The 26,570-nt window shown below is 41.2% G+C and overlaps 1 protein-coding gene across 2 annotated transcripts; it reads left to right on the forward strand.

Annotated features, from left to right (window-relative positions):
- The first annotated feature begins 1,414 nt into the window (after positions 1 to 1,414).
- Positions 1,415 to 26,171, forward strand: pcdh10b (protocadherin 10b). Of its 2 annotated transcripts, none has more exons than XM_053505741.1 (5): positions 1,415 to 4,646; positions 6,436 to 6,494; positions 7,400 to 7,506; positions 18,837 to 18,994; positions 24,718 to 26,171. In XM_053505741.1, the coding sequence occupies exons 1-5, from the start codon at positions 1,995 to 1,997 to the stop codon at positions 24,769 to 24,771; spliced, it is 3,030 nt and encodes a 1,009-aa protein (XP_053361716.1). In that variant the 5' UTR covers positions 1,415 to 1,994; the 3' UTR covers positions 24,772 to 26,171. The 2 variants fall into 2 exon arrangements, with proteins under 2 accessions (XP_053361716.1, XP_053361715.1); XM_053505740.1 differs by having other exon boundaries at positions 18,837 to 19,163; positions 24,718 to 26,170.
- The last annotated feature ends 399 nt before the right edge of the window (positions 26,172 to 26,570 follow it).

Raw genomic sequence — 26,570 nt, forward strand, 5'->3', positions numbered from 1 at the left:
CTGGAGAGAGAGAGAGAGAGAGAGAGAGAGAGAGAGAAGGCCCATGGTGTTTATGTTTGGAATAGAAATGTTAATGCAGCAGGGATCTGACATGAACTTAATGATGATCTTAATATCATGACCCAAGCGCTTTCTATTTAAACATATATAGAGAGAATAACTCTAATAATAATGATATTCTCCTCTGCCCCAAAGGACAGATGGATGGTGCAGCTGTCAGCACACTGTACCTGCGATAAAAGGAAATGTGAACGCAAGAAAAGAGCAGGATCATTGGGATTCAGCTCCAGTCTGGAGAGCTGCACCATGATGAGTAGAAAAGCAGAGCTGATTTCTGACAGCAGGAGGCGCAGGAGGCACGCGCAGAGAGAGAGAGAGAGAGAGAGAGAGAGAGAGAGAGAGAGAAAGGGGGAGGGGGTGGGAAGTTCAAAACCACTAGAACCAGGGAAAAGCAAGGTGGAAAAACTTTTACAATAATAATAATAATAATAATAATAATAAGTATTATTATTATTATTATTATTATTATTTTATAAAATGTCAAAAGATAATGACTTCAAGGTTTAAGTGTTAAGGTTTTAAGCTTTTTTGCAAATAAAAAAAATATTAAATGTTCAATTGAATCAAAGTTAGTTTCATAGATCAAGAAGAAGAAGATGAAGACATTAATAAAGTGGGCTATTTCCTACAAATGAATTAATCTTATTTATTTATCTATTTATTTGACCTTTTATGCTTTTATTAAAACAAATTAAATCATTTGGTTGATAAATAACCTTTTTTTGTTTGTTTCTTTCGTTTATTATAGGCTACATCTACACATTTATTTTACGTTGTATGTTTTGTTTATTTATTTATTTATTGGACCTTTTACTTGTTTTATTGAAACAAATTAAACCATTCAGTTGATAAACAGAGATTCTAGAGATAAAAAGAATTTCCCATGCATACATTTAACACTATAAAATGGTATATATTTATTGTATACATTAAGTTTACATTTAATTCATTAAATATTTGATTAAAAGGTTATTGAGCTCTAGTAGCCCAAACTTACTGAATAAAAAATATACAAATATGAATTATAATAAAATTATGAACATAGAATATGGGGGGGGGGGCGTAAGTGATAGTTTAGCACTCTGTCTCTCTCTCTCTCTCTCTCTCTGTCTCTCTCTCTCTCTCTCTCTCTTTCGGGCTGATCAGAGGAGCTGCGGCTCTGAGCGTCGCGGTGGGCGGGGCTCGGCACTTTTCCCGTCGCTGGTGGGCGTGCCACTGTTCGGAGTGGCGTCGCGCGCGTCTAACGGCAGCTCGCGCTCCGTCCGCGTCGTGAGCTCTGATTGGCTCCTGAGGGCGCGAGCGGGGACAAAACCCCGAACAGACGCGCGCTCGAGCTTCAGTAGCGCCGCGAGCTCTCGGTGAGCTGAGACCGGAGCAGAGCGGGACTGAATACCCGGGACTAACATCATCATCACCATCATCATCATCACCTTCATCATCATCAGAGATAAACGCCTGGATTTCGTTCCTTCTTTCTTTAACTCTGTGGATTATAATTTTTTTTTAAATTCTTATTTCAACCCAATTTTTTCCCTCCTGTTTGTTTTTGAACTGTTTGACATCAAAGGAATTCGCGCTCCTGCAACATCAAAACAACCACGTCGAGTGTGAAGCAGAATTTTTTTTGTTTAGTATTTTTGTTTATTTTCTTCTATGTTGTTTGTGATGTGAGACGTCTGCACCGGACATCAAGCTTTTCAGTCACTGAGGGAGAAAAACAAATATTTCTACGTATCCATGGACATCTCTCTCTCCGGTTTGTTCCGTGATGAGTGCTGCTGTGTTGCGCGCGCCTCTGCGGGGGTGATTTGTATCTCTGCCTTAACCCCCCCTCCCCCAGCCCCCTCTACAAGTTCTGCATAATTTTTTAAACAAATTTTTCTATAGATAAATATATATTTTTGTCTTTATCCCTGCGGATAAGTTAACTGGACATGGAGATGCTCTTGCTGTGGCTCGTGCTGTGTCTGGCGCACAGAGTCGCCTCGCAGATTCGTTACTCGGTACCGGAGGAGACGGACCGCGGCACGTTCGTGGGCAACATCGCCGAGGACCTGGGTCTGGACCTGACCAAACTGGCCTCCCGACGCTTCCAGACGGCACCGGGGTCACGCGGGAGCCCGTACTTGGACGTGAACGTGGAGAGCGGCGCGCTGCTGGTGCGAGAGCGCATCGACCGGGAGCGCGTGTGCAAGCAGAGCGCGTCCTGCGTGCTGCACTTGGAGGTGTTCCTGGAGGATCCGCTCGAGCTCTTTCGCGTGGAAGTCGAGGTGACGGACGTGAACGACAACGCGCCGAGCTTCCCCGAAAGCGACGTGACGGTGGAGATCAGCGAGAGCGCCACGCCCGGGACGCGTTTCCCGCTGGAAGCGGCTTTCGACCCGGACGTGGGCAGCAACGGGCTGAGGACGTACGAGATCACGGCGAACGGTCACTTCGCGCTCGACGTGCAGACGCAGACTGATGGAAACAAGTTCGCAGAACTCGTGCTTGAAAAGCCTTTGGATAGAGAGCAGCAGGCGGTGCACCGGTACGTGCTCACGGCGGTGGACGGCGGGCAACCTGCGCGCACGGGCACTGCGCTCTTGGTGGTGCGCGTTCTCGACTCGAATGACAACGTGCCAACGTTCGACCGGGCCGTGTACTCTGCGAGCCTGGCCGAGAACGCGCCCGCGGGCGCGCTGGTGATTCAGCTCAACGCCACAGACTCGGACGAGGGCTCCAATGGCGAGGTGGTTTACTCTTTCGGCAGTCACGTGTCGAGCCGCGCGCGAGAGCTGTTCGACGTGGACGCGCGCACGGGCCGCATCGAAGTGCGCGGCGAGGTCGACTTTGAGGAAAGCAGCCTGTATCAGCTCTACGTTCAGGCCAAGGACATGGGGCCGAACGCCGTGCCCGCGCACTGTAAAGTGCTCGTCAAAGTCACGGATGTCAACGATAACGCGCCGGAGATTGCCTTCAGCACCGTGACGGAGTCTGTGAGCGAGAGCGCGGCACCGGGCACCGTCATCGCTCTGCTCAGCGTCACCGACAAGGACTCAGGAGATAACGGGAGGACGCGCGTGGAAATCCTCGGCGACGTGCCGTTCAGGCTCAAATCAGAGTTTGGGAACTACTACACGGTGGTGACGGACGGCCCGCTGGACCGCGAGGTCGCCGAGGCGTACACGGTGACTGTCACGGCGCGTGATGGGGGCGCACCGCCGCTCTCCTCCAGCAAGTCCGTGGAGGTGCGCGTCTCAGATGAGAACGACAACGCGCCCGCGTTCTCGCAGGCCGTCTACGACGTGCACGTCACAGAGAACAACGTGCCCGGAGCTTACATTTACGCAGTGAGCGCACGGGACCCGGACGCAGGAGACAACTCGAGAGTGACCTACTCGGTGCTGGATCGAGACATCCTGGGCATGTCCGTGCTCACATACGTGTCGGTGAACCCAGAAAACGGCTACCTGTACGCGCTGCGCTCGTTCGACTACGAGCAGCTCAAGGAGTTCAGCTTCACTGTGGAGGCGCGTGACGCGGGCAGCCCCGCTCTGCACTCGAACGCCACCGTGCACGTGGTGGTAGTGGATCAGAATGATAACGCACCGACGGTGATCGCGCCTCTGGGCAAAAACGGGACAGCCAGAGAGCCGTTGCCGCGCTCAGCCGAACCGGGATACCTGGTCACACGGATAGTCGCCACGGACGCGGATGACGGTGAGAACGCGCGACTTTCGTACAGCATCCAGCGCGGGAACGAAGACGGATTGTTCCGGATGGACTGGCGCACGGGGGAGTTACGCACGGCACGCAGGGTGTCCGCGGCCAAAAGGGACGCGCAGCAGCACCAGCAGAGGCGCCTGTACGAGCTGCTCGTGGAAGTGCGCGATCACGGGCAGCCCCCGCTCTCGTGCAGCGCCGTGGTTCAGGTGGCTTTAGTGGACGGACTTCCCGCGTCGGCTTCGGCGGAGGGACGCGGAGGAGGAGGTGGAGGAGGGGGAGAGCGTGAGCGCGGTGGCGCGGCCCGGGCCAAGGATGCCAGCCTTGACCTCACCCTGATTCTGATCGTCGCCCTCGGCTCGGTGTCGTTTGTCTTCCTGCTGGCCATGATCGCCCTGGCCGTGCGCTGCCGCAAGGACAAGAAGCTGAACGTGTACGCGGGCTGCAACGCGTCCTGCTGCTTCTGCTGCGGCCGACAGGCGCGCTCATCCCGCGGAGTCAGCAGTGGCAACGGGGGCAGCAAGAAGAAGCAAAAGAAGCAGAAAAAACTCAGCAAGTCGGACATCATGCTGGTGCAGAGCGCGAACTCGGCAGAAGTGAGCGCGCACGCTGGAGTTGGCTGTGGAGTCGGGAGCGCGCAGGTGCCCGTGGAGGAGTCCGGGAGCTTCGGTTCGCTCCGGCGAGGCCAGAATTACTGCTATCAGGTCTGTCTCACCCCCGAGTCCGCAAACACCGACCTGCTCTTCCTGAAGGCATGCGGGGCGGGAGCGAGCCGCGCGGCCACGGACACCGAGCACAGCCCACGAGGGGGGTTACACACCGCGTACACGGAGCAACAACAACCGGACATCATCTCCAACGGCAGCCTTCTGTCCAGCGAGGTAATCACAATAAACAACATTATTATTATTATTATTATTATTATTATTAGTCTGGCATTTCAAACTATTATGCATAAGTTACATGTTTAATTACAATAGGAGGGGGGAAAAATCAACCCATGCAGTGATCATGATTATTCTGTAGGATCAAATAAAGCTGCAGAGCAAATGACCTGATATATTTGATTAACGCTATAAAAAGTTAAATTGAAGTGTTAATTCAGCACTGTAAAAGCTAATGCAACTCTATAGGGGGTAAATGAACACTTTCTGAATTTTAGTTCACAGTAGTTTAGTTTAGTCAAACTTGCTCATGATGTTGAGTCACACTGATGTCTGTTAGAGTGAATACAGGAGCACTGGCAGCACTTTCTTTTACTCTAACTCAGTCTCACACTCACTCATCATCTACACTGCTTATTCCTGTATTCAGGCACACACACATACACACACTCACACGCTCATTCACACCCTACAATTTAGGAACACCAATTAGCCTTACCTGGGAAACCCACCAAGCACGGGGAGAACATGCAAACTCCATGCACACAGAGACGGGAATTGAACCCGGACCCTCAAGGTGCAAGGCAACAGTGCTAACCACTATACCACTGTGCCGCCCCTTTTACTCTAACACTACTCTAAAAATTAACTTGATGGTGTTTAAAAAAATATCTACTAAAGTTAGGAATCTAACTTATGCATATGAGTTATTATGGCACTAGAACACATAATTATCCCGTACTGTTTAAAAAATAAATGCTTTATAAAGAATCCCCAGATTCGTACAGCTTTGCTATTTCTTCCAACAAAATAAAAAGAATCAGCCATTTTGTTTGTTATATGACTTCGATTTTTGCCTAACAGTAAGATAGTACAATAATATTTCTGACTTGATTGTGTTTTTTCTTGTCTTGTTGTTGCTGTTATTCATTTTAAAGTTCTTATGCCCGAAATGGGGTTGCATTTCTCTAAAATGTAAAACTTGTGTTGGAGTGAAAAACAAAAATCAAGATGGTTTCCTGGAACAGCATGCAGGATGTTAATGCAAGATCTGAGATATATATGATATATAAACTGTGTGTATAGTATGTACAACTATATAGAGGGCATTATGATGTCATATATTATGTCTTTTGTTTTTTTTAATTATAATCTGCTAAAGGTCTGAATTAGTCCAGTTAATGAACTGCTATTCAGCTTCTAATAGCCTTGCATATGGGTTTAATGAAGGAAAAGAGAGAGGGGGGAAAAAAAGAAAAGGAAGAATGAAAAATAAAGCTTTTACATCAACCAACACAAATTGCAAATACGGTGGTCTGTGCAGAAACAACACAGATGCATAAAAGCCATTTGTTCCGCTATGAGTCTGTTCCCAGTGTATGTCAGTGTGTAAGGACTTCCTTACACACTTAATAACATCTGTCTCTCTCTCTCACTCACATACACACACTCACACTCTCTCTCTCACACACACGCAGCGCTGTATTATAAATGCCAGTCACGGTGCTGCGGAGGTTCACAAGAACAAAGATGTGTCTATAAGGAAGCTGCGCTGAATAGGTGCAGGATAAATTCCTGGCGCTCAGGGCAACTGGGAATAAAATCGATTCGTGTTATAATCATTATAACCATCATTATTATTCATTATTACTGTTATTGAAAGCATCGTAGTCTTTATTGTAGTGTCGAGTTTCCTGATGCAGCGGTTTAATAAACAGAACATGCAGACGTGACGTGTATCCCATCCACCATCTTTCATTAACAAGACGTTTTTGTTCTCTTCCAGACGAAGCACCAGAGAGCCGAGCTCAGTTACCTGGTGGACAGACCGAGGCGTGTGAACAGGTAAGGGTCACCTTCACCTTTACCTTACCCACATCACCAGCATGGTGTTTGGTTTTAGTTCTAGTTCAGGTTCACCCAAATTGAAACTTTCATCTTTAGTAAGCGATTACTTTTTCTGGGAATCCGGAGTGTATGCCGTGATGGCGGGAATACATTCATTAAAGGATCATGATACATTCACACACAGGGTATCAGTTCAGTATAGCATAATGCTCTTGGTATGTATCTGAGAAATCTGAGATGGAGAAACATAAGAACCAGGAGGAAACCCTCTCAGATAGAGAGCAAAGAAGGCATGGAATTCCACACTTCCGAATTTCAGGATCGAACCAGGGACCAAATCCAGTCCGTGCTGTATCACACAGGGCCATTAGTTTTAGTAAAAAGGTATTAACACTGGTGTTTTTTATGTCTAAATGAAATTAAAACAGCTCACTGATACATTTTTTTTTATAATGATGAGACAATGGAAAAACTAATCTTCCAAAAAGTTGAAATGAATTTAGAGTTGAAAATTTAAGGAAAAGAAAATAGCATTGCAATCTATACAACAAATTGCAGTTTTATTGAACGTGCCATACACATGATATATGAAAGAAAATAATTGTTCTTTTTTTTTTTAATTAGAAGTTTTTTCTTGTGTGTGTGTCATGTGTGCATTTGTGCAGTTTAAAAGAAAGAAAAAAAAAGAACAGAAAACAAAACATGTATACAGGATAAAACCCTCTTTTTTTGGACATGTGAGCATCATCACTTAACACTCATGAATTAACGATGCTCCCCCTGATCTCAAACCAAACCTTCAATCCTTTAATCCTGGTCTCATTTCCAATTGAAAAACTTTTCCATTTCCATTAGTCCCACTTCTGCTCAGCGCCTCGTCTTTCCTTTTCCTTTCCTTTCAGTTCGGCGTTCCAGGAGGCGGACATCGTGAGCTCGAAAGACAGTGGACACGGAGACAGCGAGCAAGGAGACAGCGATCATGACGCCACGCATCGCGGGCACTCCTCCGGTCAGTCCTCTGCGAGTTTTGTCTCGGTTTACACACACTGTGCTGTGACTGCTGCTAACGCTGGTGTTAACGCCAGACAGGCTACTACAGCACTTCATATTAATCTGTATTATTAAAGGTGCTATTTTATTCTGTGGCTAATTATCACAGTGAGAACCAGGATGCTGCAGTATGTGAGACGGGACACTGTGTGTGTGTGTGTGTGTGTGTGTGTGTGTGTCTGTGTGCTTGATGTAAAGAGCCATTTTCTCTACTCCCTGCTGCACAGGGCATGAAATCACTGCTTGTGCTCTCGTAGTGCAGCTTTAATTTGGGATTGCATTTTTGTTTTCGGATGTGAGGGGGGTGAATATTGGAGGTATTTGTTAGAGAGGGGAAAATACAGTCGGTGTGTGTGTGTGTGTGTGTGTGTGTGTGTGTTGTTCTTAAGAGGCAGTTGAATGATGTAGAAGGATATTGGGTGGGATTTAAATTTAGGGGATATTCTGGTGGTATTTGAGTTGTTTGTTTGTTTGTTTGTTTTTGGGATGTTGTTGAATGTGTTTGATAAGCTGTTTGTTTTTAAATAGGCTTTTAATGAGTGTTTTGGTTGTTAATTTAAAGATGAATGTGTTTGTTTTGGGTTGCTTTGGTTTTGTTCGTTTGTTTTGTTTTTATTATGGCATTCAGTTGTAGAAGGTGTTACTTTTATGTGGTATTCAGTTCTAGGGGTTGTGTTTTGAAAGACATTTTTTTTGTAGAAGGTGAGTTTTAAGTCAAATTCAGTTGTAGGTGGTGTGTTATAGGTTGTGTTTGATGGAAGGAGGTGTGTTTTATGTGGTATTTCCTTGTAAGGGGTGTGTTTAGTATAATGGTTGTAGCAGGTGAGTTTAGATGTTGTGTTTCGTTGTAGAGGGTGTGTATTAGGTGGTATTTGGTTAAAGAATGTGTGTTTTAGGTGGTATTTAGTCGTAAGTCGTGTGCTCTGGGAGATATTAGGTTGTAAGAGGTGTCTTGGGTGGTACTTGGTTGAAGCAGGTGAGTCTTTTAATTGTACTTGATTGTGTTTTTGGTGGTATTTGATAAAAGTAAATGTGTTTAAAGTGCTATTTGGTTGTAAGGGTGTGTTTTTGGAGGTATTTAGTTGACAGGGTGTGTTTTAGGTGGTATTTAAGTGTAAGTGGTGTGTTTTGTGAGCTATGTATTTGTAAGGGTTGGGCTATGGGAGGTATTTGGATGCAGGTGGTATGTCTGGAGTGGTATTTTGTTGCAAGAGAGTGGTTTTGAGTGGAATTTGCTTGTGCGAGGTGTGTTTTGGGTGGTGTGTGGTTGTAGGAAATGTTTAGTTTTTCAAGAGAATTTCAAGAGAAATGTTTGTTTGTGCAGGGGTGTGTTGGGAACTTTTTCAGAGACCAGGAGACGTTGGGATATCATTCAAGCAGAAGTTACTCTTTATTGAGAACTCGCCGAGCGTCGCTGTAGTCATCCAAGTCTGACCGAAAACTTAGCTCGGAAGAGTTTATACTTTACAAGAGGGAGGGATACAAAGAGGTGGAGACAATCTAAACAAAGCATAGTCTAGTACAGGAGTCAGCCTGGTAACGGAAGTTCCCCAGCCCTGATCTCATCAGCATAACAGTGGCTTTCAAATGCATAGGTGCTAATCTAATCAGCCTGACAGTTTCCCCCAAATCTTTACATTCTCATAGAGACAAAAGGCATAGCCTGGCCTTGAGATTAGCATTCACATTGACTTTGGGACCCTACCCAGTGGTCAGGAAGTACATAAAGACAAAAGGTTAATGTCTCTGACACCTGGGGTACAAGACTTGATCTTCTTAGAATGTCACCAACTTTACCTTAAAATGTAAAACCCAATGTACATAACTTGTTCAGTTTATATACTATTACGTTGGAAGCTAGATTTAACATTTTATAAATTTGTAATCCTACAGGTGTTTGGGTTTTTGGTATAAATTAGATATGGGAGGGTGTTTATTTTGATGTAAGAGGTGGTTGTTTTGGGGTGGTATTTAAATAAAAGAGTGTTTGTTGTTTTAATGTATTTTCCAAGAAAACGATAACTTTGTCTTTGAGGAAACCTGTAAAAGATGTCTAATCCTAATTTTTTACTTATTTATTTTTTAGCAAAGTTTACCGGTAGAAAGATGGTTGTAGTTTGTGGTTATTTGAATATGTGGTGTTTAGATGTATACTGTAAATGGTGTTAATAAAGTATGTATAAAGGGTGTATATTAACCGAGTAAATGGGTGTTGGAGGTATTACTGTATGTTGTTGGAATATCAATGAAGGTCCGTATGTGTTGAAGGTATTTGTATATTTGGTGTTTGCTGTCTAAGTATTTGGGTGCAGAAGTTGTTCCAGTGTTCGGTGTAAATGCATGTGTGAAAATACTGGGAGTTATTCCGATACGGGGTGTTGGAGTGTTTAGGTGTTGGCAGTATTTGCATTCAGCTAATGACCGGTTGTACTGTACGCTTTGATGGTGATTGGATGTAGAAGGTACGTTGTTTATTGTGGTATTTGAATATGAAGCACACTGGAAATCGATGTACAAGTATTTGGGTGTTTGTTGTTGGAGTATACTGTATGTGTGAGTGCTGTCGTGTGTTTAGAGGGTGTTTAGATGCAGAAATGTGTGTATAGGGGTGTCTAAAGGTATACCGGAAATGTATGGGTGTAGATATTGGGGGTATTCTTATATAGTGTGTGTTTTGGAAGTGTTTGTGTGTAGAAGGTGTTGGACTTATGGTATAGATGAATGTGTGTGGGTGTTGTGCGGTTTGAACATGAATGGTTTAAGGATATACAGTATTTAAAGTGTTTAGGTTAAGGAAATGTTTTAATGGAGGAAGGTGTTTGGGAGTCCCAAGTATTCATTGTGTCCGCATGTAGAAGAACAGTTCGACTGTTTGGTGTGTAATATATAGATGTTATTGTGGTGTTTCGTATTAGTTTTGTGAATCTCTGAAAATGTAGTGTTTCTTCTTGTTGTTTTCTAACAAGGCGGTGTTTTGATGAACACGTCAGTTCCAAACAGTAAACACACACACACAAACATACAGATAGTACTGGGGGTATTTGCGCTGCACCTGGTCTCGATTAGATAACATCATTGTTGTTTTTGAGAGATGCTCCTGAAACGGTCTGGATCCGGATTTAGCGCTCGTCAACATTCCAGGCTAATGCGGACGCTATCTGCCGTCCCCCTCGTGCTCATGGGAAACTTTGTTCTGGAACAATAGCCCCTAATCCCAGGGGGTGTAATCCCGTTGTTTGTAAATACTTCTACTTAATGAAGTTCTGCCGTAGCGTGACCTTCACTCGTTCACCGGCCACTCGAGAGACGCGAGGGAATTTAGATCAGGCCGGCGGTCTGCCATGCACTGTGTGGGAACACGACCAAACAGGCTGTGCGGCAAACAAACGAGCAATTCATTGACTACTCACTCCCCTCGTCCCCTCCTCCTCCTCCTCCTCCTCCTCCCCCCTCAGCCCACATTCTGCTGTCCTGCGCTTTTCCCCCTGCGCTGAATCCCAAACGGCTCGTCGCTCCCTAGTTAGAAGCACTATATAGGGTGTGATATAACACTTTGTATACTGGCCAATAAGGAGCCAGCTGGGATTTAGCTCTAGATTTTACAGCCTAGGGTGCGAATTAATGGATTTTGCACCCTACCAAGTGCACCATATGTCCAGTAAGGACATACACAGGTTGTGTACTAAATTCAGGGATTCAGCCGCGCACTACCAAGGGTATACATACTGTAGGATCTCTTCTTTCCTATACGGTGCACTATACATCTACTAGTCCACTAATATATAATGACACTTCATGTCATTTGAGATTCTTCTCTCTATAGGCGTAAAATATTGGATATAAATCAAGCAATAATGTCTTTTCCACACTATAGAGTGCACTAAAAAGCAATTCGAGACCAAGCACTCTTTTTTTTTTCCCGTTTTTTTTTTTTTCAATAGAGGTCTGCCGCATGGGGCGTGAAATAATAACGCTTTCTATCCTATTTAGGACACTTCATGTCGAACAAAGTGACTTTTGGGATTTGTCTCTTTATTTCCTCTTTACGGAAGTGCGAGATGTATGTGAAATGATATCATTTATCTTATAATAAGGGGAGCAAGTGCAGTACGTCGAGTGTAATATTGCAGCGTTTCCACCCTGTGTAGGGTACATCTTGTTAAACGAGGCACCATCTCGGGATTCATCTGTCTGTTTTATTTATAACCGAGGTAACGAGGGTTCAAGTGTAAGGATCTAAACAGTATCATCCCGTGTCATGCTGAGGCAGGAAAATAATCACCAACAGGATGGTGTAATGGAGTAGAGTTACTGGTACAACACTGATGCTGATTGTTTTCCAATAATCTCACATCCTTGAAGTGCTTTGTTCCTTTTACAGCACCTTGCAAAAGTATTTATACCCTTTGAACTTTTCCACATTTCAACCACAAACATGAATGCATTTAATTGCGGGTTTTATGTGACAGACCAACACTAAGTAGCGCATTAAATTCGTAATGCCATGTAATGTAATTTCCTTACAAATAAACGTCAGAATTAGTGTTTATACTACAGCAATCATTAGTAATTTATTTCATTTTTAAAGGAAGGACCCGTTGCACTTTTTTTCCCTATTTATTTATGATAACCAAGTAACTGCAAGCTGTAGAAGGAGTGCTGACACTGGAGACTCCTTCCCTAAATGCCCCATGAAAAATCCTCACACTATAAACAATAATATGGGTCTGTTATCTGTTTAAGGCTATGGAAAGGTAATGGTTTCTGATTCCATAGGCGGAAAAAATAAAAATACATCAACTCCAAACCTTCTGACCAATCGGATTAGAGAATTCAGCAGCGCCCGCGCTATCAAAGTGTAGGCAGCGTTTATAACCTGAAGGCAATTTTCGATTCAGGACCGAACCCGCTTTAAATAATGGTGTTATATCAGTGCATACATATGGAAATGAAGTAATATAACGTTTTCCCAGAGCTGTTTGGGATTCAGCTCTGCCTCTCTCTCTCTCTCTCTCTCTCTCTCTCTCTCTCTTGCTCTCTTTCTGTTATCATGGCAGGCAGAGAAGGCAGTGTTGCTGTCGGGTGACGGTCACACAGCAAGCAGAGTGCAATCTCATGTAGGCTCGTGATGACCTGGCTGTGTACAAATAAACACAACCCAATAGATCTGATTAGCATCGGTTTGTCTTTCGGCTCAACATTTGCCCTCTTCTCATTATCCTGGCGCGCACGATTTTAACCTAAAAATGTCTGTCTGGTTTGTTTTTTTTCCTGAAAATTTCCTTGAAAACCAGAAACACTTCGAGCTTTATTTAATTGAGACTTAAAACTCCATCTGGACGAGGCATCGTATTTACATCTTACATAACATCAAACATTTCCTTTCCCATTTATAAGCTCTCTCTCTCTTTCTTTCTCTCTCTCTCTCTCTCTAATTAATTTCCATGCTGCAAAGTTATCTTGTTTAATTGCGATAATTGAAAGCACACTGACTTGTCAGGGAATCTTTAAGCACGCCAGCTTTGTTCACTTTAATGAGAGATTTTTATTCATTTTTTTTGTTTCAAGAATTTGATAACAAATCTGAAGCTGCCCTGCACTTCATACAGACCGACTCTCATTTTTAATTTGTGTTCTTTTTTTATATGTATGAAAAACATGCATTAGGGAATAATTTGTTTTCTCAGATATCATGCAAGATGTTCAGCATCAGTCAAAAGTTTGGACACACCTTCTAAATCAGTTGTGGGTTTTTTTTAGTGATGTATTCTACAACTATGAAATAACACATTAGGCATTAGGTCATTAAGTAACAACAACAATAATCAGGTGTTGTTTTAAGACATGAAGGCCAGCTGTTCTGAAACAGCTGTTCTCACAGGAACAGTATTGTGTCGAGTGTGTTTGTAAAACCCATCAAGCTCCATGATGAAACAGCCCTCATGAAGACCTTCCCAGAAAAGTGAGACCAAAACTGAGCTCTGCTGCAGAGGAGAAGTTCATTTAGAGTCACCAGCCTCAGAAATCACCAATTAACAACCAGCAGCTCAGATTAGAGCCGTTATGAAGCTTCACAGAGCAGAAGTAGCAGATAAACATCTCAATATCAACTGTTCAGACAAGAGTAGTGTGTATTTTGGATAATAAACGTCTTCAGGATTGTTTTACAGTGTAGAGAGAAATAAACATCAGGAACGACCATGGAGTTAGAATTAAACGGGGTGTCCAAACTTTTGACTGGTAGTGTACCTATTTCTTCTTCCATCTTCCTCACATTATCTCGCCATCCAACGTTTTCTTTCGTGTCCCAAATTACCTTATTCAGCAGGACTCGGTGATCAGTAATTCCTTTCTAGATCCGTGAATACCAATTAGCAGGTGAAGGTTCTCGTCCCGCCACGGCCGCGCTCAGCCCTGCAGCCGGGTGGCGCTACGGTGAAAACTGGGCACCATAAAAAACATAAAATAATGGGTCATTTCTACATCAGAGTGCACATGAGGCTCTCTATCTGCCTCCCACACTCGTATAAATACACACACACACACACACACACACAGTAGCTAATTAGCTAATTCATTGTTTATGTGTTATGGCAGGAATTCATATGCGAAGCCGTGTAAAACAATTCCCCTGATGCAGGCCGATTTGTATCTCAAACATTCTCGTAAACCGGGCCGCATAATTACTTTTTCCAGGTTTCTGAACAACAACAACCAAAAAAAAAAAAAAAAAAAGGACAGCTGAATATCACATCAGGCTTTTAATTTTCTGAAAATGTCAGGGAAATTTCAAGATGTCTCCCTGTGATTACACCAGCATGGAAGATTTCCTTGGCCTTTCTCCGCCTTATCTTGTTCTTTCTAAATATCACGCCGCCGGGTTTTTTGTCCCTTCACTGCGCACACGTCCTTCCCTCTAAAACACACGGCTCATCACGTCACCACGGCGGCTTAACGAGGTCGTCCGCGCTCGAGGAACCGCCGACACCGAAAGTGGACCCACATCGAAAACAGATTTGTTTGCTCGTCGTTTTTTTTTTGCTCGCTGAACGACTCTAATCCTCTTTTCGAGCAGGAACGCAAAGACTCTATGTGCTGACCAGTCTGTCTGAGGATTACCCCAAACACACACACACACACACACACACATGCACACACACACATGCAGACATTTGTCTTCCTATCCTTGCAAGGACCTTCCCCTGGCATAACTATTAATGCAGCTAATTAATGTTCCGCTACAGCATATCCTTCACCCCAGTAATTAATTACTTAATTAAAAGCTGCATTCCCCCCTACACCCCCCCCCCCCCCCCTTAAAATAATTAATTAGCTAAAAATGTAAAGAAGCTGTTTATTAAGCAAGCTTTAGTCAACACTAGAAGATTTTTTTTTTTTTTCCTGTTGGGGACATTTGATGTCATCACACACACACACACACACACACACAGCTTGTCATTTTAAAACGGTGCTGCGTTAACACACTCCTAATTACTCACTGTTTATTCTATAGAGTATTAGGATAAGGAGGATTTGGAAGTGTTCACTTTTCACACACACACACACACACACACACACACACACACAGGAACAGCTTGCACCTGGTGGGCTGATAACTAGGTTCGTGCTTTGGTTTCTCTGCTTTCTGATTATTTGCTTATTCTGCTTATTAAAGCAGCGGCTCGCTGAGCGTCTCTGATTTCTTTGCTAAGCGAAAAATTCTTGAAAAAAAAAGAAAATAATAATAATAAAACAACGACACACACACACACACAAAAAAAAAGGCTCCTTTGGTTCTGCTCGGGTGATGTGGTGAAGCGTGGCAGGCGGGTCGGATGATTCTGCTTTGCTTCAGGGACATGAGACTCGCTGTATTTGTTGGGTGAAGGCGTGTCAGGAGTCGGAGCAGAACAGGGTGGAGGAGAGACAGAGAGAGAGAGGGAGAGAGAGACAGAGAGAGAGAGAGAAAGGGTTTTATCTGCTGGGTTTTTACTGCCGTCCTAGCTTTTCTAACCTAGCTTTGATCTCAAGCTGAATAATAATAATAATAATAATAATAATAGTAATAATAATAATGATGAAATAAATAAACCACCCAGCTCAGCGAGTCTATTCTCACGCTTTGATCAAGGTAATTCCGCATATTAAAAGGAAATCGGAGCAGCAGAGTCGACCCTGACGTTCCTCCTCGGAGCCCGCAGAGCCGAAGCAATTTCATGCCCGCGACTTTAAATACGCTCAAATTGAATGACTGGTATTACATTTCATCAGGTTTCTAATTCTCGAATGATAAAAAGTCTGGGAGCGGTGGAGATGACAGGTCCTGACTCGCCCGCCTCGATCCGAGTCAACACCGTGATTATGAGCTGCAGTGGGGATGGAATAGACCTAACATGCAGCGTGATGTCTCTGCAGGACACTGATGAACATCACGACTGCGTCTAAACCTCACCCACTCACTCATCCTGTACAGCGCTTATCCTGTACAGGGTCGCGGGAGAACTCAGAGTACGAGGCGCGGGGTACATCCTGCATCTCACACACTACTGGCAATTTGGGAACACTGATTAGCTTAATCTGCATGTCTTCCTCATGAACTGGGAGGAAACCAGAGTACTCAGAGGAAACCCACCAAACACAGGGGGAACATGCGAACTCCACACACACACACACATGCACGAGGCGGGAATTGAATCAGAGATAAACAATGTTTGTTCTAAAAAAAATAAAAAAATCTTACTATAAAATTTTTTTTATTTAAAAACAAATACATTTAAATAATATTCAGTCTCCTGAATATTATTCAGGGTAAACATATCACTTTTATATTATACACATATTATTGTACATATGTATAATATAAAAGTGATATGTTTACCCTGAATAATATTCAGGAGACTGAATATTATTTAAATGTATTTGTTTTTAAATAATAGTTTAATAATAATTAAAAAAATTTCATTGTTGTCATTTTCATGTTCAAAATAATGTCAGTAAAACTATTATATGTGGTTATTTACCCAAATACTGTATACAGTATGTAAAAAAAAACCTTTTGATAATTTCACTGACCTCATTTTCAACATAAAAATGACAACAGTGAAAAAAATGTTAAATAATAAAAAGAACAAATGTAAAAATAAGTTACAAAGTCATAGAGAAGTCTTTTTGAAAATGTTTCCCAAAATTTCGAAATGTTAAAATGTTTTCAAGAATTTCCATTAGTCTCGTATAGGGGATAAACAGATGTTTCCCTTATATTAATGTTGAATATTTTATTGTATATCGTATATTTTAAAACAGATCAGGTTAAAGTCACATTTTATTTATACATAAAAATCTGAAACAATGCAGAAATACCTATTTTCTTGATTTTTTTTTTTTCTTAAGGTGCCGATGCTCACAAATGCAAATGACCAAATGTGGCTGTTTACATCATCGGGGGTTAATATTCACTCTACCTGTTTACTGAGTGAGTTTAGCAAATGCAGTAAATTAAGTGTTTAAAAAAAAACAAACAAAAAAAAAAACCTTATGATACCCAAACGAGGAAGAGTACCTTCTGAGAGTTTGAGAGTCTGAAAGTTTCATTCTCATGAGGTCTCAGGGATTTTTCCCTTTCCATCAGGACCCCCGGGATAAATCGATAAATGTTTTAATTCATACTTGGAATTTTTATTCCTGTAAAAATGCTTTGAGATCTCGTTGTTAAAAGTGGTATAGCAATAAAATTCAATCAAATTGAAGTTAAATTGTTTAATGCTTCAATAATTTTGTGCAATTTTACTCTCCAACTTCTTCTTCTTCCTGTAGATATGACTTTTCTCGTCTTTGAGCTCAAATTACAGGAAGAACAAAAACAGAAATTTACAGACTTGATTTAAAGTGCAGAGTGAATGAATCCTAATAAATCCTAATAATATTCAACAGCAGTGTGGTGTGATAAAGCAGAGTCACTCTCCTCTAATACAGCACATTCTAAAGTGTTTTATTCCTTTTACACCACTGCAATTACAAGTTGGACAATTGTTTTATAATGAATTGACGCAGTCATAATTACTTTTTAATGCCGTGGAACATCCTTGAATGTTATGAAGTGAGTTTGTGTTATCGATTACATTACAGCAGCTTTATTTACAGTTTATTCATTTCCTTAAGTCAATACCATAAAAACAACAACAACAACAATAATAATAATAATAATAATAACAATAATCATATTAACAACGAGTCTTATAATATTACTGAGAAATCCCAAAAAAGCGTGTCCTAAAGATCGCTGACACTGTAGACTCCTTCCATATGCTTATATTACACAGTAGCACAATCACTTTAGTCAATTAAAAACATTTATACAAAAACTGTTCTTCCTTTACCCCAAAAATTAGACAGTCAGACATGTTTGTTTCCTAAACCTTCCTCGTTTAAATTCTAAGCTTCAAAGGTATTTGAAGTTCGGTCTTTAAAATGATCTAAAATTAAATTTAAGATTAAAATAATACGGCTATCTTGTGAAGCTGGAAACGTTTTCCCTCTCAACTTTAAAAAAAAAAAATTCTATCAATACAGCCCTCTTGGCTTCACTTCCCATAGCTTGAAAGTATAGTTGTTGCTAAAAACTGCAGACTTTTCAAATGCTCACTGTAATTTTTGGTTTATTTGCTTGTTTGGTTTGATGAGTTGTTGGTTGGTTGGTTGTTTAAATGAGATGATGAAGCTTATTAGTGTTAGTTGATTGTTTCAGGGGCGGAGCATGGATTTATTAGCTCTATGGATCAGGAAATGAAGTGCCGGGTCCGTGAGCTACATCCTGAAGGTCTTTTGCTACAGTCGTGCAAACTCTCTATTAACAAAGGAACTTTTAACATTGTGCTTTAATAATTATTAGCCTCCGGTCACTTGAGTTAAATCCATTATCTCAAAATGAGTATGCTTAAACTAAATGTTAGCTTAAATCTAATGACTGTTGTAAAAGAAATCAGTGGAAAGTCGGGGAATAACACAGTACGTCGATAAAAGTTAATTATTTGTACAATGAGGCTATTTGAATAGAAATTAATCTGTACGAGTGGGAATGGATTTGGCTGCGTTAGCTAGATTAGCCTCGAGGCTAAAGAGTTAAACTCCTCCAGGTGGATGGATTACACGTGGAGTGGAAAATCGTGCAAATCTCATTTAAACTTTATGCAGCAGTGTTGACTAGCCGGGCCGTCCGCGCGGCACGTCCGCCCGGCGCTTTGTTCGCTCCCTGATTAGTTTTTCCTGACCCTTTCCTCTCTGTTGCTGCAGGAGCGGATCTATTTTCGAACTGCACGGAGGAGTGTAAGGCGCTGGGCCACTCGGACCGCTGCTGGATGCCCAGCTTCGTGCCCACCGAGTCTCGGCAGGGCGCCGACTACCGCAGCAACCTGCACGTGCCTGGCATGGACGCCGTGCCCGACTCTGAGGTATTTGAGGGTGAAGCGTTCACGGGCGATCAGTCATTCTCCACGTTCGGCAAAGAGCCGCTCCACACATACCAACACCAACAGCACCTCCAAGCCTCCACGCTAGACACCAGAGAGCTCCATGCGCTCCTGTCTAACTCGCGCACGCCTTACAAAGCCAACTATCTGTGTGAGTATCCGAGAACAGGCAGAGTGCAGAGCGCCCACTCGTTCCCTCTCCCTCTCTCCAGCTCCCTCTCTCTCTCTCCCTCTCTATACCTCTCTTCTTTTCCTTCTCTCTATCCGACCTGCTCAGAGCTAAATTTAGTCACACGGAGCTCCTCCTGTAACCTCTGGCGTGAAGTGCTGTTCGATTTTCCTTCCTTGCCTGCACTCCCTCCCTCCTTCCTTCCTCCCTTCATTATATCCATCCATCTCCTTTTCTCTGCAGTAGGCATGTGCTGCTTTTATACCAGATCATGACCACTTCATTATCATCGTCATCATTATAATCATCACCATCATCATCATCATCATTATCATCAGGTTTGCCTGAAGCCGTTTAACTTAATACATTTAAGCTCGGAGATAAAATGGAGTCGTGTTTTAAAAACACAAACACAGGATCTCGGCCCTCCACAATGATACTTGGGTTGTTTATTCAAATTTAGCCAAAACAAGAAAGACAGATTTCCTTACAGATTTCCTTAAATGGGACAGACTCCCTCAGGAGCACAAACACTCGCTGGACATTTTCAGCATTTAGGTTCTTTTTGACATTTTATGCACCATGACCTATAGCGCACTTCTCCAGTATGCACAGATAAATAAGGATCCGAGGTTAACATGCTGCATTAATCCTACCGCGGCTTCCTCGAACCTAATCAAAGGTCACTTTATACAGAGACGTTACAAACTAGACAGCCTTACATGATAGAGTTTACATGATGGAGTTTAATCACATTAAAATGAAAAACGGTAGTGAAAAGGCTTAAGTGCAGGGATAAAACGTCTACTTTAACTCTCAATTCAATTTACTCACTTTTACTCAAAATACATAAACTAATAAAGTAAAAATCAACTTATCATGAATTTTATCCGCTTATTGATTCTTGCATTTGTTACATAAAACGCGTTTCTTCTGAGCTGCTCTTCAGTCACGCACTCTCCTGAGGATATTATCTTTTATACTAACTTTAACATTCAAACAAATCCATTCCTAAGAACAGACATGAAACTTAACCCCCGTCCTTAATGCTGTCATAACCCCGCCCCCGGAGTTGGAGTTAGGCTAGGCAACTTTTTATATACAGTAAATTGGATCAGAGAAATTGATGCAATATATAATACAGATTATTTAAGTTCCTGATTTAATTAATACTTAAATGCTTTAAAAAAAACTTTTATATATATACATACAGTATATATACATATATTTTTTATTTTGTTCGAGCCAAACTGGGACTTGTGATGAAATTTCTGGTGAATGAAGACGTAAAAGTGATTGATATTCACACAAGACATTAAACACAGTATAGTGATGAGGGTCTCAGCCGCAGTAAAGCCTTCATTATTTTAAAAAAGTCTGTATGTCCATGAATGACCTCTCTGACTTCTCTGAGCTCACTGCAGTCGTTCCCGTGATTTGCGAGTGGAACACCTGATCCCTGAAAACCAATAACCATCTGTCTGTGTGGACTGAACACACAATCATTCACCAGCACCACTTGAACATTACAGGAACTCGGCTGGGAGTTATTGCCACATCCGACGTACAGACTTGACCTCACACAAACATTAAAGGAGTTCCTGGGAGGCCGGGGTAGATAGAGAAATCAAGGGAGTTTTTATTCTCTTATTCTGCACAATCAAAAGTCCCAGTTTGACTTGAACAACCTTTTTCTTTTATTATTTAATTACATTTTTAAATGCAGACTCAGTTGCAAAAACTTTCCAAATGCAAAAACCCATACGCTTTCCTCATAAAATGATAAATTAAATCGTTTTTACTGTCTGCTGTATATAATTTACTGCAGTTACTGGATAAATTCCTAGCACTTAATGGAACGTATGATTTAAAATGCAGAAATGAATAATATTCTAGGGGATATAAGAAGTTAAGTGTCCAAAAAAATGTATTATTTAACCAAAAAAAAAAAAAAAAAGAAAATCTATAATGACGATTACATAAGGCAGATTATAAATGAGATACACAGTGATATTATTCTTGTAGATTAAAGAAACTTTGATACAGTAGTTATATGTATATCTATATATATATATACAGTACTGTATATCGCATTATTTTACATCAGCGATGACCAGCACATGCCTACTGTACATCGCACTTCCTTTCATCCTTATTTTTCCCACCCTTGATTGATGTTAAATATAATCTCCTCATTTTAAATCCACTGATTCAGATTAATGTTCTAGTTTAGGACAAGCATTTATAATCCCTGTCATGCTAGCTTATTTATCATATACCAGGATAAATTATTAATCCTTTCTTTATTAAAGCACTTAAACCTTACCTTAATCCCTATACTGTATATATTTTAATTTTATATTTTTAAATGATGTTTTTTTTTTTTTTCTTTTGATACTGAAAGTGCTTTTGCGGTTTTTTTTTAGACCCTGGGAAGATGAACGGGGGCGGATTTTATTTTGTGTGTGTGTGTGTGTGTGTGTAATGCATTATATTTCGCTTTAGGAATGCGTCTCTTTGAAGAGCAAAAGCATAAAAGGCGTTTTCTCTTCCTCTTTTGAGTGAAGAACATCATCCTTTTATCCGTAGATGGTAGAGAGAGTGAGTGTCAACGCGCTGGAGATGGACTCTTCCTAAAATAACCGAGTGTTATATATATATATATATATATATATATATATATTTTATCCATATATATATAAAACAAAGCAAAACTCAGGCACAGAAATGTGCCATGGCTTTAGACTCTGAACAGTCGTCTCAGGCGCGGATGGGAGACTAGGCCGGTCGTGTCAGGAGTCAGTTCACGTACTTCAAACGTGACTTGTGCAAAGCCGCCCTACCTGATCGCCCGAGGCTTTTTTGTTGTGTCTTGTTCGCTTTATAAAAGAACGTAAACATTCATGTGGGAGAGAAAGAAGAAAAAAAAAAGGCTAAAGACAAAGCGGTTGCATGCACGAGAGATACACTGGTTTATAAAACCACCGAACAGGGCAGTGCATCATGACTGATATCAAAGAGGTTGTGTTTAGACGTGAGGTGCGTACAGTACAGAATCATACCTTCATTTTATTAGGCATTAAACGTAGCAGTGTGTCAGGGCTGATAGCAGAGAGGTTGAGTTGATACGTGAAGGACATACCGTACCCCGGGTTCCCGAAATAATTAGAGGCAAAGCATCCAGGCCGATCAAGGCATTGTGGTTATAAGCGGAGGGCGTAGCGTACCTCAGCGTTATTACAAAAATTTGACACGTTGTGTAATAAAAGGCAGAATTCCTCAAGGCAAATCTTCCGAGGAAGCTTTCCGGAGAGAGAAGATTTAAATGACGTAAACATATTCAAACCAGGAGCAAATTTTTCTCAACGTCTTCACAGCGCCGCGGCACCCCAGTCTCGAAGCGAGACACTTGGTTTCAGGAGATGTTGTGCTAACTAATGAGCATCCTGTGCGGATCATTTGTACCAACAGCGTTTGCTGTGCTACTGACACAACTGTTTTTTTTTTGTTGTTGTTGTTTTTTTATTCTCCCGTTGCAGAAAAACAAATGAGCTGACACTCGAGATGCTTTCCATAATTGTTAAATAAACATCTCATTACAAAAAAAAGAAGGCGACGTATTAACGTTTGTACACACGTTTTGAAATCCGTTTAAGTGGAGCGTCTGCAGAAGTTCCTGGCGACGAGCTGTTACTATAGAAACGATAAAGTGTTAAAAGGAGCACGTCAGTACACCACTGTGATTTGACCAATCAGAATGAAGGATTTATTAGCGCTGTGGTATAAAAGCGTTTGCACAAAGCGAAATTAAACAGAAACCTTTTTTCCTGTTGTTTTGGGTGAAATGTGCTGTATTTGCATTTATTTACTGATCTGAATATAAAGGAATTTAATATTTTTTGGACACTTGGTTAATTTTATTTTTTATTTTTTGCATTGATAATTTAACAAACAAACAAAAATAGGCAGAAATAATATCCAAAAGAAAAAAGAAAAAAAATATTTCGGTGGAAAATGCAACTTTTGTGACATCTTGCATGAATCTAAATGGCTGGTACTTCTGAGTCTGTAGAGATAAATACATATTAGTTTAATTTTAGTGTAAAAGCGTTTTAGAGACTTAATAATAAATAAAAGTTCATGACTAGCTAAACCACACTGTGTTTGGCTCTGGAGTGGTGTGACGATAACTTGCAGTGCGATGCTACAGCCGTTTGTAGCCCGGAGCCTAGAAAAGCAGATTGCCCAGACATGGGAGTTTGCAAGATCTCGCAAGCCAAAGGGGGCGGATGGCACTTTCGCCTGAGTGTTTCACTCCCTGACGGTGCGTCCGATCCAGACTGTGGCTTTCTGTGTGCGTCAAAGAAAGCGAGTGTTAAAGAAGTGCCAAAACATGAAACGCCAAAATTAGGGAGGAATTCGGGCTAAGTCGCGACTACATGCTCTAGGATTGGCTCAGAGCAGATCTGTCCAATCACAACACAGAAGGCGGGACCTTGCAGAGTTCTTACCGTTGTGAGGTATAACTAACCGAACCTAAAGCCTGTTATAAGACTGACAATCATTCTTTTAATCTGATTTACAAAGAAATCAACAAAAAATTGTCAAGTATTTCTACAAACCATCAGTTTAAGACACAATATTAGAAATCGACTCAAAAGAACTCTTCGTACTCGGATAAACCCAAACCCAGACACCCATGTGGCCGAAGCTCGGCATGTGTTATAAGATTTCACAAAAATCAAGCAATAAAAAAAAATTGAATTAAAAACGATGACTTTTTAGGCACTCCATAGTGCAGAGATGACAAATAAAAGGCTTTTATTTATTGGTCAACATAAATAAAATACAATACAACAAATTTTACCAAGGCTGGACAAGTTTCCCAGACCACCTTACCTACAGATTAGTCTTAATCCATGATCTAGATCCTGTTTCAAGTATTTATTTATTTGTTTTTTTGTTTATTTTATTGGGTTGTTTTCAGTAACATGACAAGCTGCATGTTTTCATCTTATTAAGTTCAAAAGAAAAAAAAAACCTTAGACATACCTATCTGTGATAAACACAATGTATGACGTTCTTTTGTTTACTTAAAAATTAACAAAACAATAGTTTAAATAACAAAAGTGTTTATTTTAAAAATGGAAAAATAGCCAACAATACCCTAAATTAGACTAGCGTTGTTTTGAGCTAACGTTGTATCAAGTAAACTAGCCGAGTAGCTGTTTAACCTGGGCGTGGGTGCAGACTTTAACACAATGTATTTATATTATATTATATTATATTATATTATGTTTTATTATATTATATTATATTATGTTTTATTATATTATATGTTCCTTGTAATTTGTTTTTAAAACTTATTTTAATGATTTTAAATATGTATATTTAATTCAATTTTATTAGTATAGCGCTTTTAACAATTGACATTGTCGCAAAGCAACTTAACACAATCAATGTATATGAGACAAACGTGTTTTTACACATTCTATATCCTAATCTGTGTGTGTGTGTGTTTCCTTTTGTTTCACAGCGCGGAAAAGGATTTGTTAGCTCATTCCGCGTGGACATCCCGGAGACGGCGTGATTTTTTGCACAATCAGTCCAACTGACGGAGAAAAAAATGAGCATCATGTTTCTCGCATCGAGTCAGACTCTATTTCCTGAAGTGTGTATACGGAGGGCAGACGCAGCTCCCGGGCCGAGAGAAAGAGAGACAGAGAGAGAGAGTGAGAGAGAGAGACACACACACACACACACACAGAGGGAAAAAGGAATTTCAGGAGAGACGCCCGGACGTAAGGACAACACACTTCTCAGCGGGACTGAGACGGATTTAAAAATAAAAAAAATAATGAAATAAAATAAACAAATACAAATTCACACACGGACCGGAGGATGAGGACGGTGATGAAGATGTTGACGGACAATCGCTTCTCTTGGATCCGGCGTGTGCCTGTTTACAGCACTACTGTACAAACGTGACAAGAAATTAACAATGGAGATACACAACGAGCCCTTTAGATGTTTGTACACACACACACACACACACACACCACCGGCAAGCCAACTGTACAGGAAACTTTGTGCATTACAAATGCAATATTACTCTTTTAGACATGACTGTTTTTTCTATTTCGTACGTGGGCGTGCGTGTGTGCGTGTGCGGTCAGGTGTTTATTTTTCTTTGTTTGTTTTTTTGGTTTGTTTTGTTTTTTCCCAAAATCTGTACCATTTTATTTTTTCACAAAGCAGCGTACCGAGCGGAGCCGTCCTCCGTTGTTCTTTTGTTTGATTGTTTGCTTGTTTGTTTGTTTGTTTTTTGGTTGTTGTTTTGTTTTCTTTGTTTTTTTAGAAGAGCGCTGGCCTAAACCGTACTCTTTCAGACATTACGTAGGTTATATCACATGTGAGAAGTCTCAATTGTACTCTTTTAAGCTTCAAAAATAAATATAAATCTATATCTATAAATCTATATATATAATTATACTTCTTTTTTTATTATTGTTTTGGAAAGTGTGCTCTCCATATGCGGTTTAGTGACCCGGGAATTCGCCCGTCCTGGGACGGAAGGCCTTATCTCCACACTTCTCTCTCTCTCACACACACACACACATACACACACACCCACACACACACACACATCCTTTTACACTTTTGGATATTCATGTAAAAAAAAAAAAGGGAAAATTAATAATCTAGATTGGAACACATGGTATTTCTATGTTATTGTAGCCAAAAAAAGTCTGTTTTAAATGTGAGAGGCCAAATATAGAAGGTGCACCAAGTGCAAAACACCCACACACACACACACACACACACACCTTACTGCCGAAGGTGACCAATAAACTGACGAGTGTATACTGTAATCTTTAAGAGACTCCTGTGTGATTTATTTTATTTTAATAAATTTAATTAATGTAATATACATAGTAATTAATATTCATTAATAATTAATGAATATGTTAAATATACTGTATTATTCAAATGTCAGAAAGTTTTTTTTTGTTTGTTTTTACAAAAACTGTTAATAAATTTTGAAATCCTGAATTAGAGGTTCAAACGTTCTGTGCCTGGTGACGGAGGCGTGGCCTGTGTGTGTGTGTGTGTGTGTGTGTGTGAGTCACAGTAAACATAGGGGTGTGGCCTGTGTTTGTGTATGTGCCAGGCACATTGAAAAAACCTATGTACATGAGTCTATATGAAGGAGGTGTGGCCTGTGTGTAAGGGAGTGCCATTAAAGGAGGTGTGGCCTGTGTGTCTTAATAAAAAAAAGGAGGTGTGGCCTATGTGTCTTAACCTAAATAAAGGAGGTGTGGCCTGTGTCCAACAGTCTAAATGAAGGAGACGTGGCCTATGTGCACTTGAGTGCCATTAGAGGGGGCG

The sequence above is a fragment of the Clarias gariepinus genome, chromosome 10 (assembly GCF_024256425.1).
Source record: "Clarias gariepinus isolate MV-2021 ecotype Netherlands chromosome 10, CGAR_prim_01v2, whole genome shotgun sequence".
NCBI classification, from domain to species: Eukaryota; Metazoa; Chordata; class Actinopteri; order Siluriformes; family Clariidae; genus Clarias; species Clarias gariepinus.

Excerpts from the sequence above, each read along its gene's own strand:
- pcdh10b (XM_053505740.1), top strand. The coding sequence starts at position 1,995 with ATGGAGATGCTCTTGCTGTGGCTCGTGCTGTGTCTGGCGCACAGAGTC. Across the intron at positions 6,495-7,399 it reads AGACCGAGGCGTGTGAACAG|TTCGGCGTTCCAGGAGGCGG; the intron begins GTAAGGGTCACC and ends CTTTCCTTTCAG. Across the intron at positions 19,164-24,717 it reads TTACAAAGCCAACTATCTGT|CGCGGAAAAGGATTTGTTAG; the intron begins GTGAGTATCCGA and ends TTTGTTTCACAG.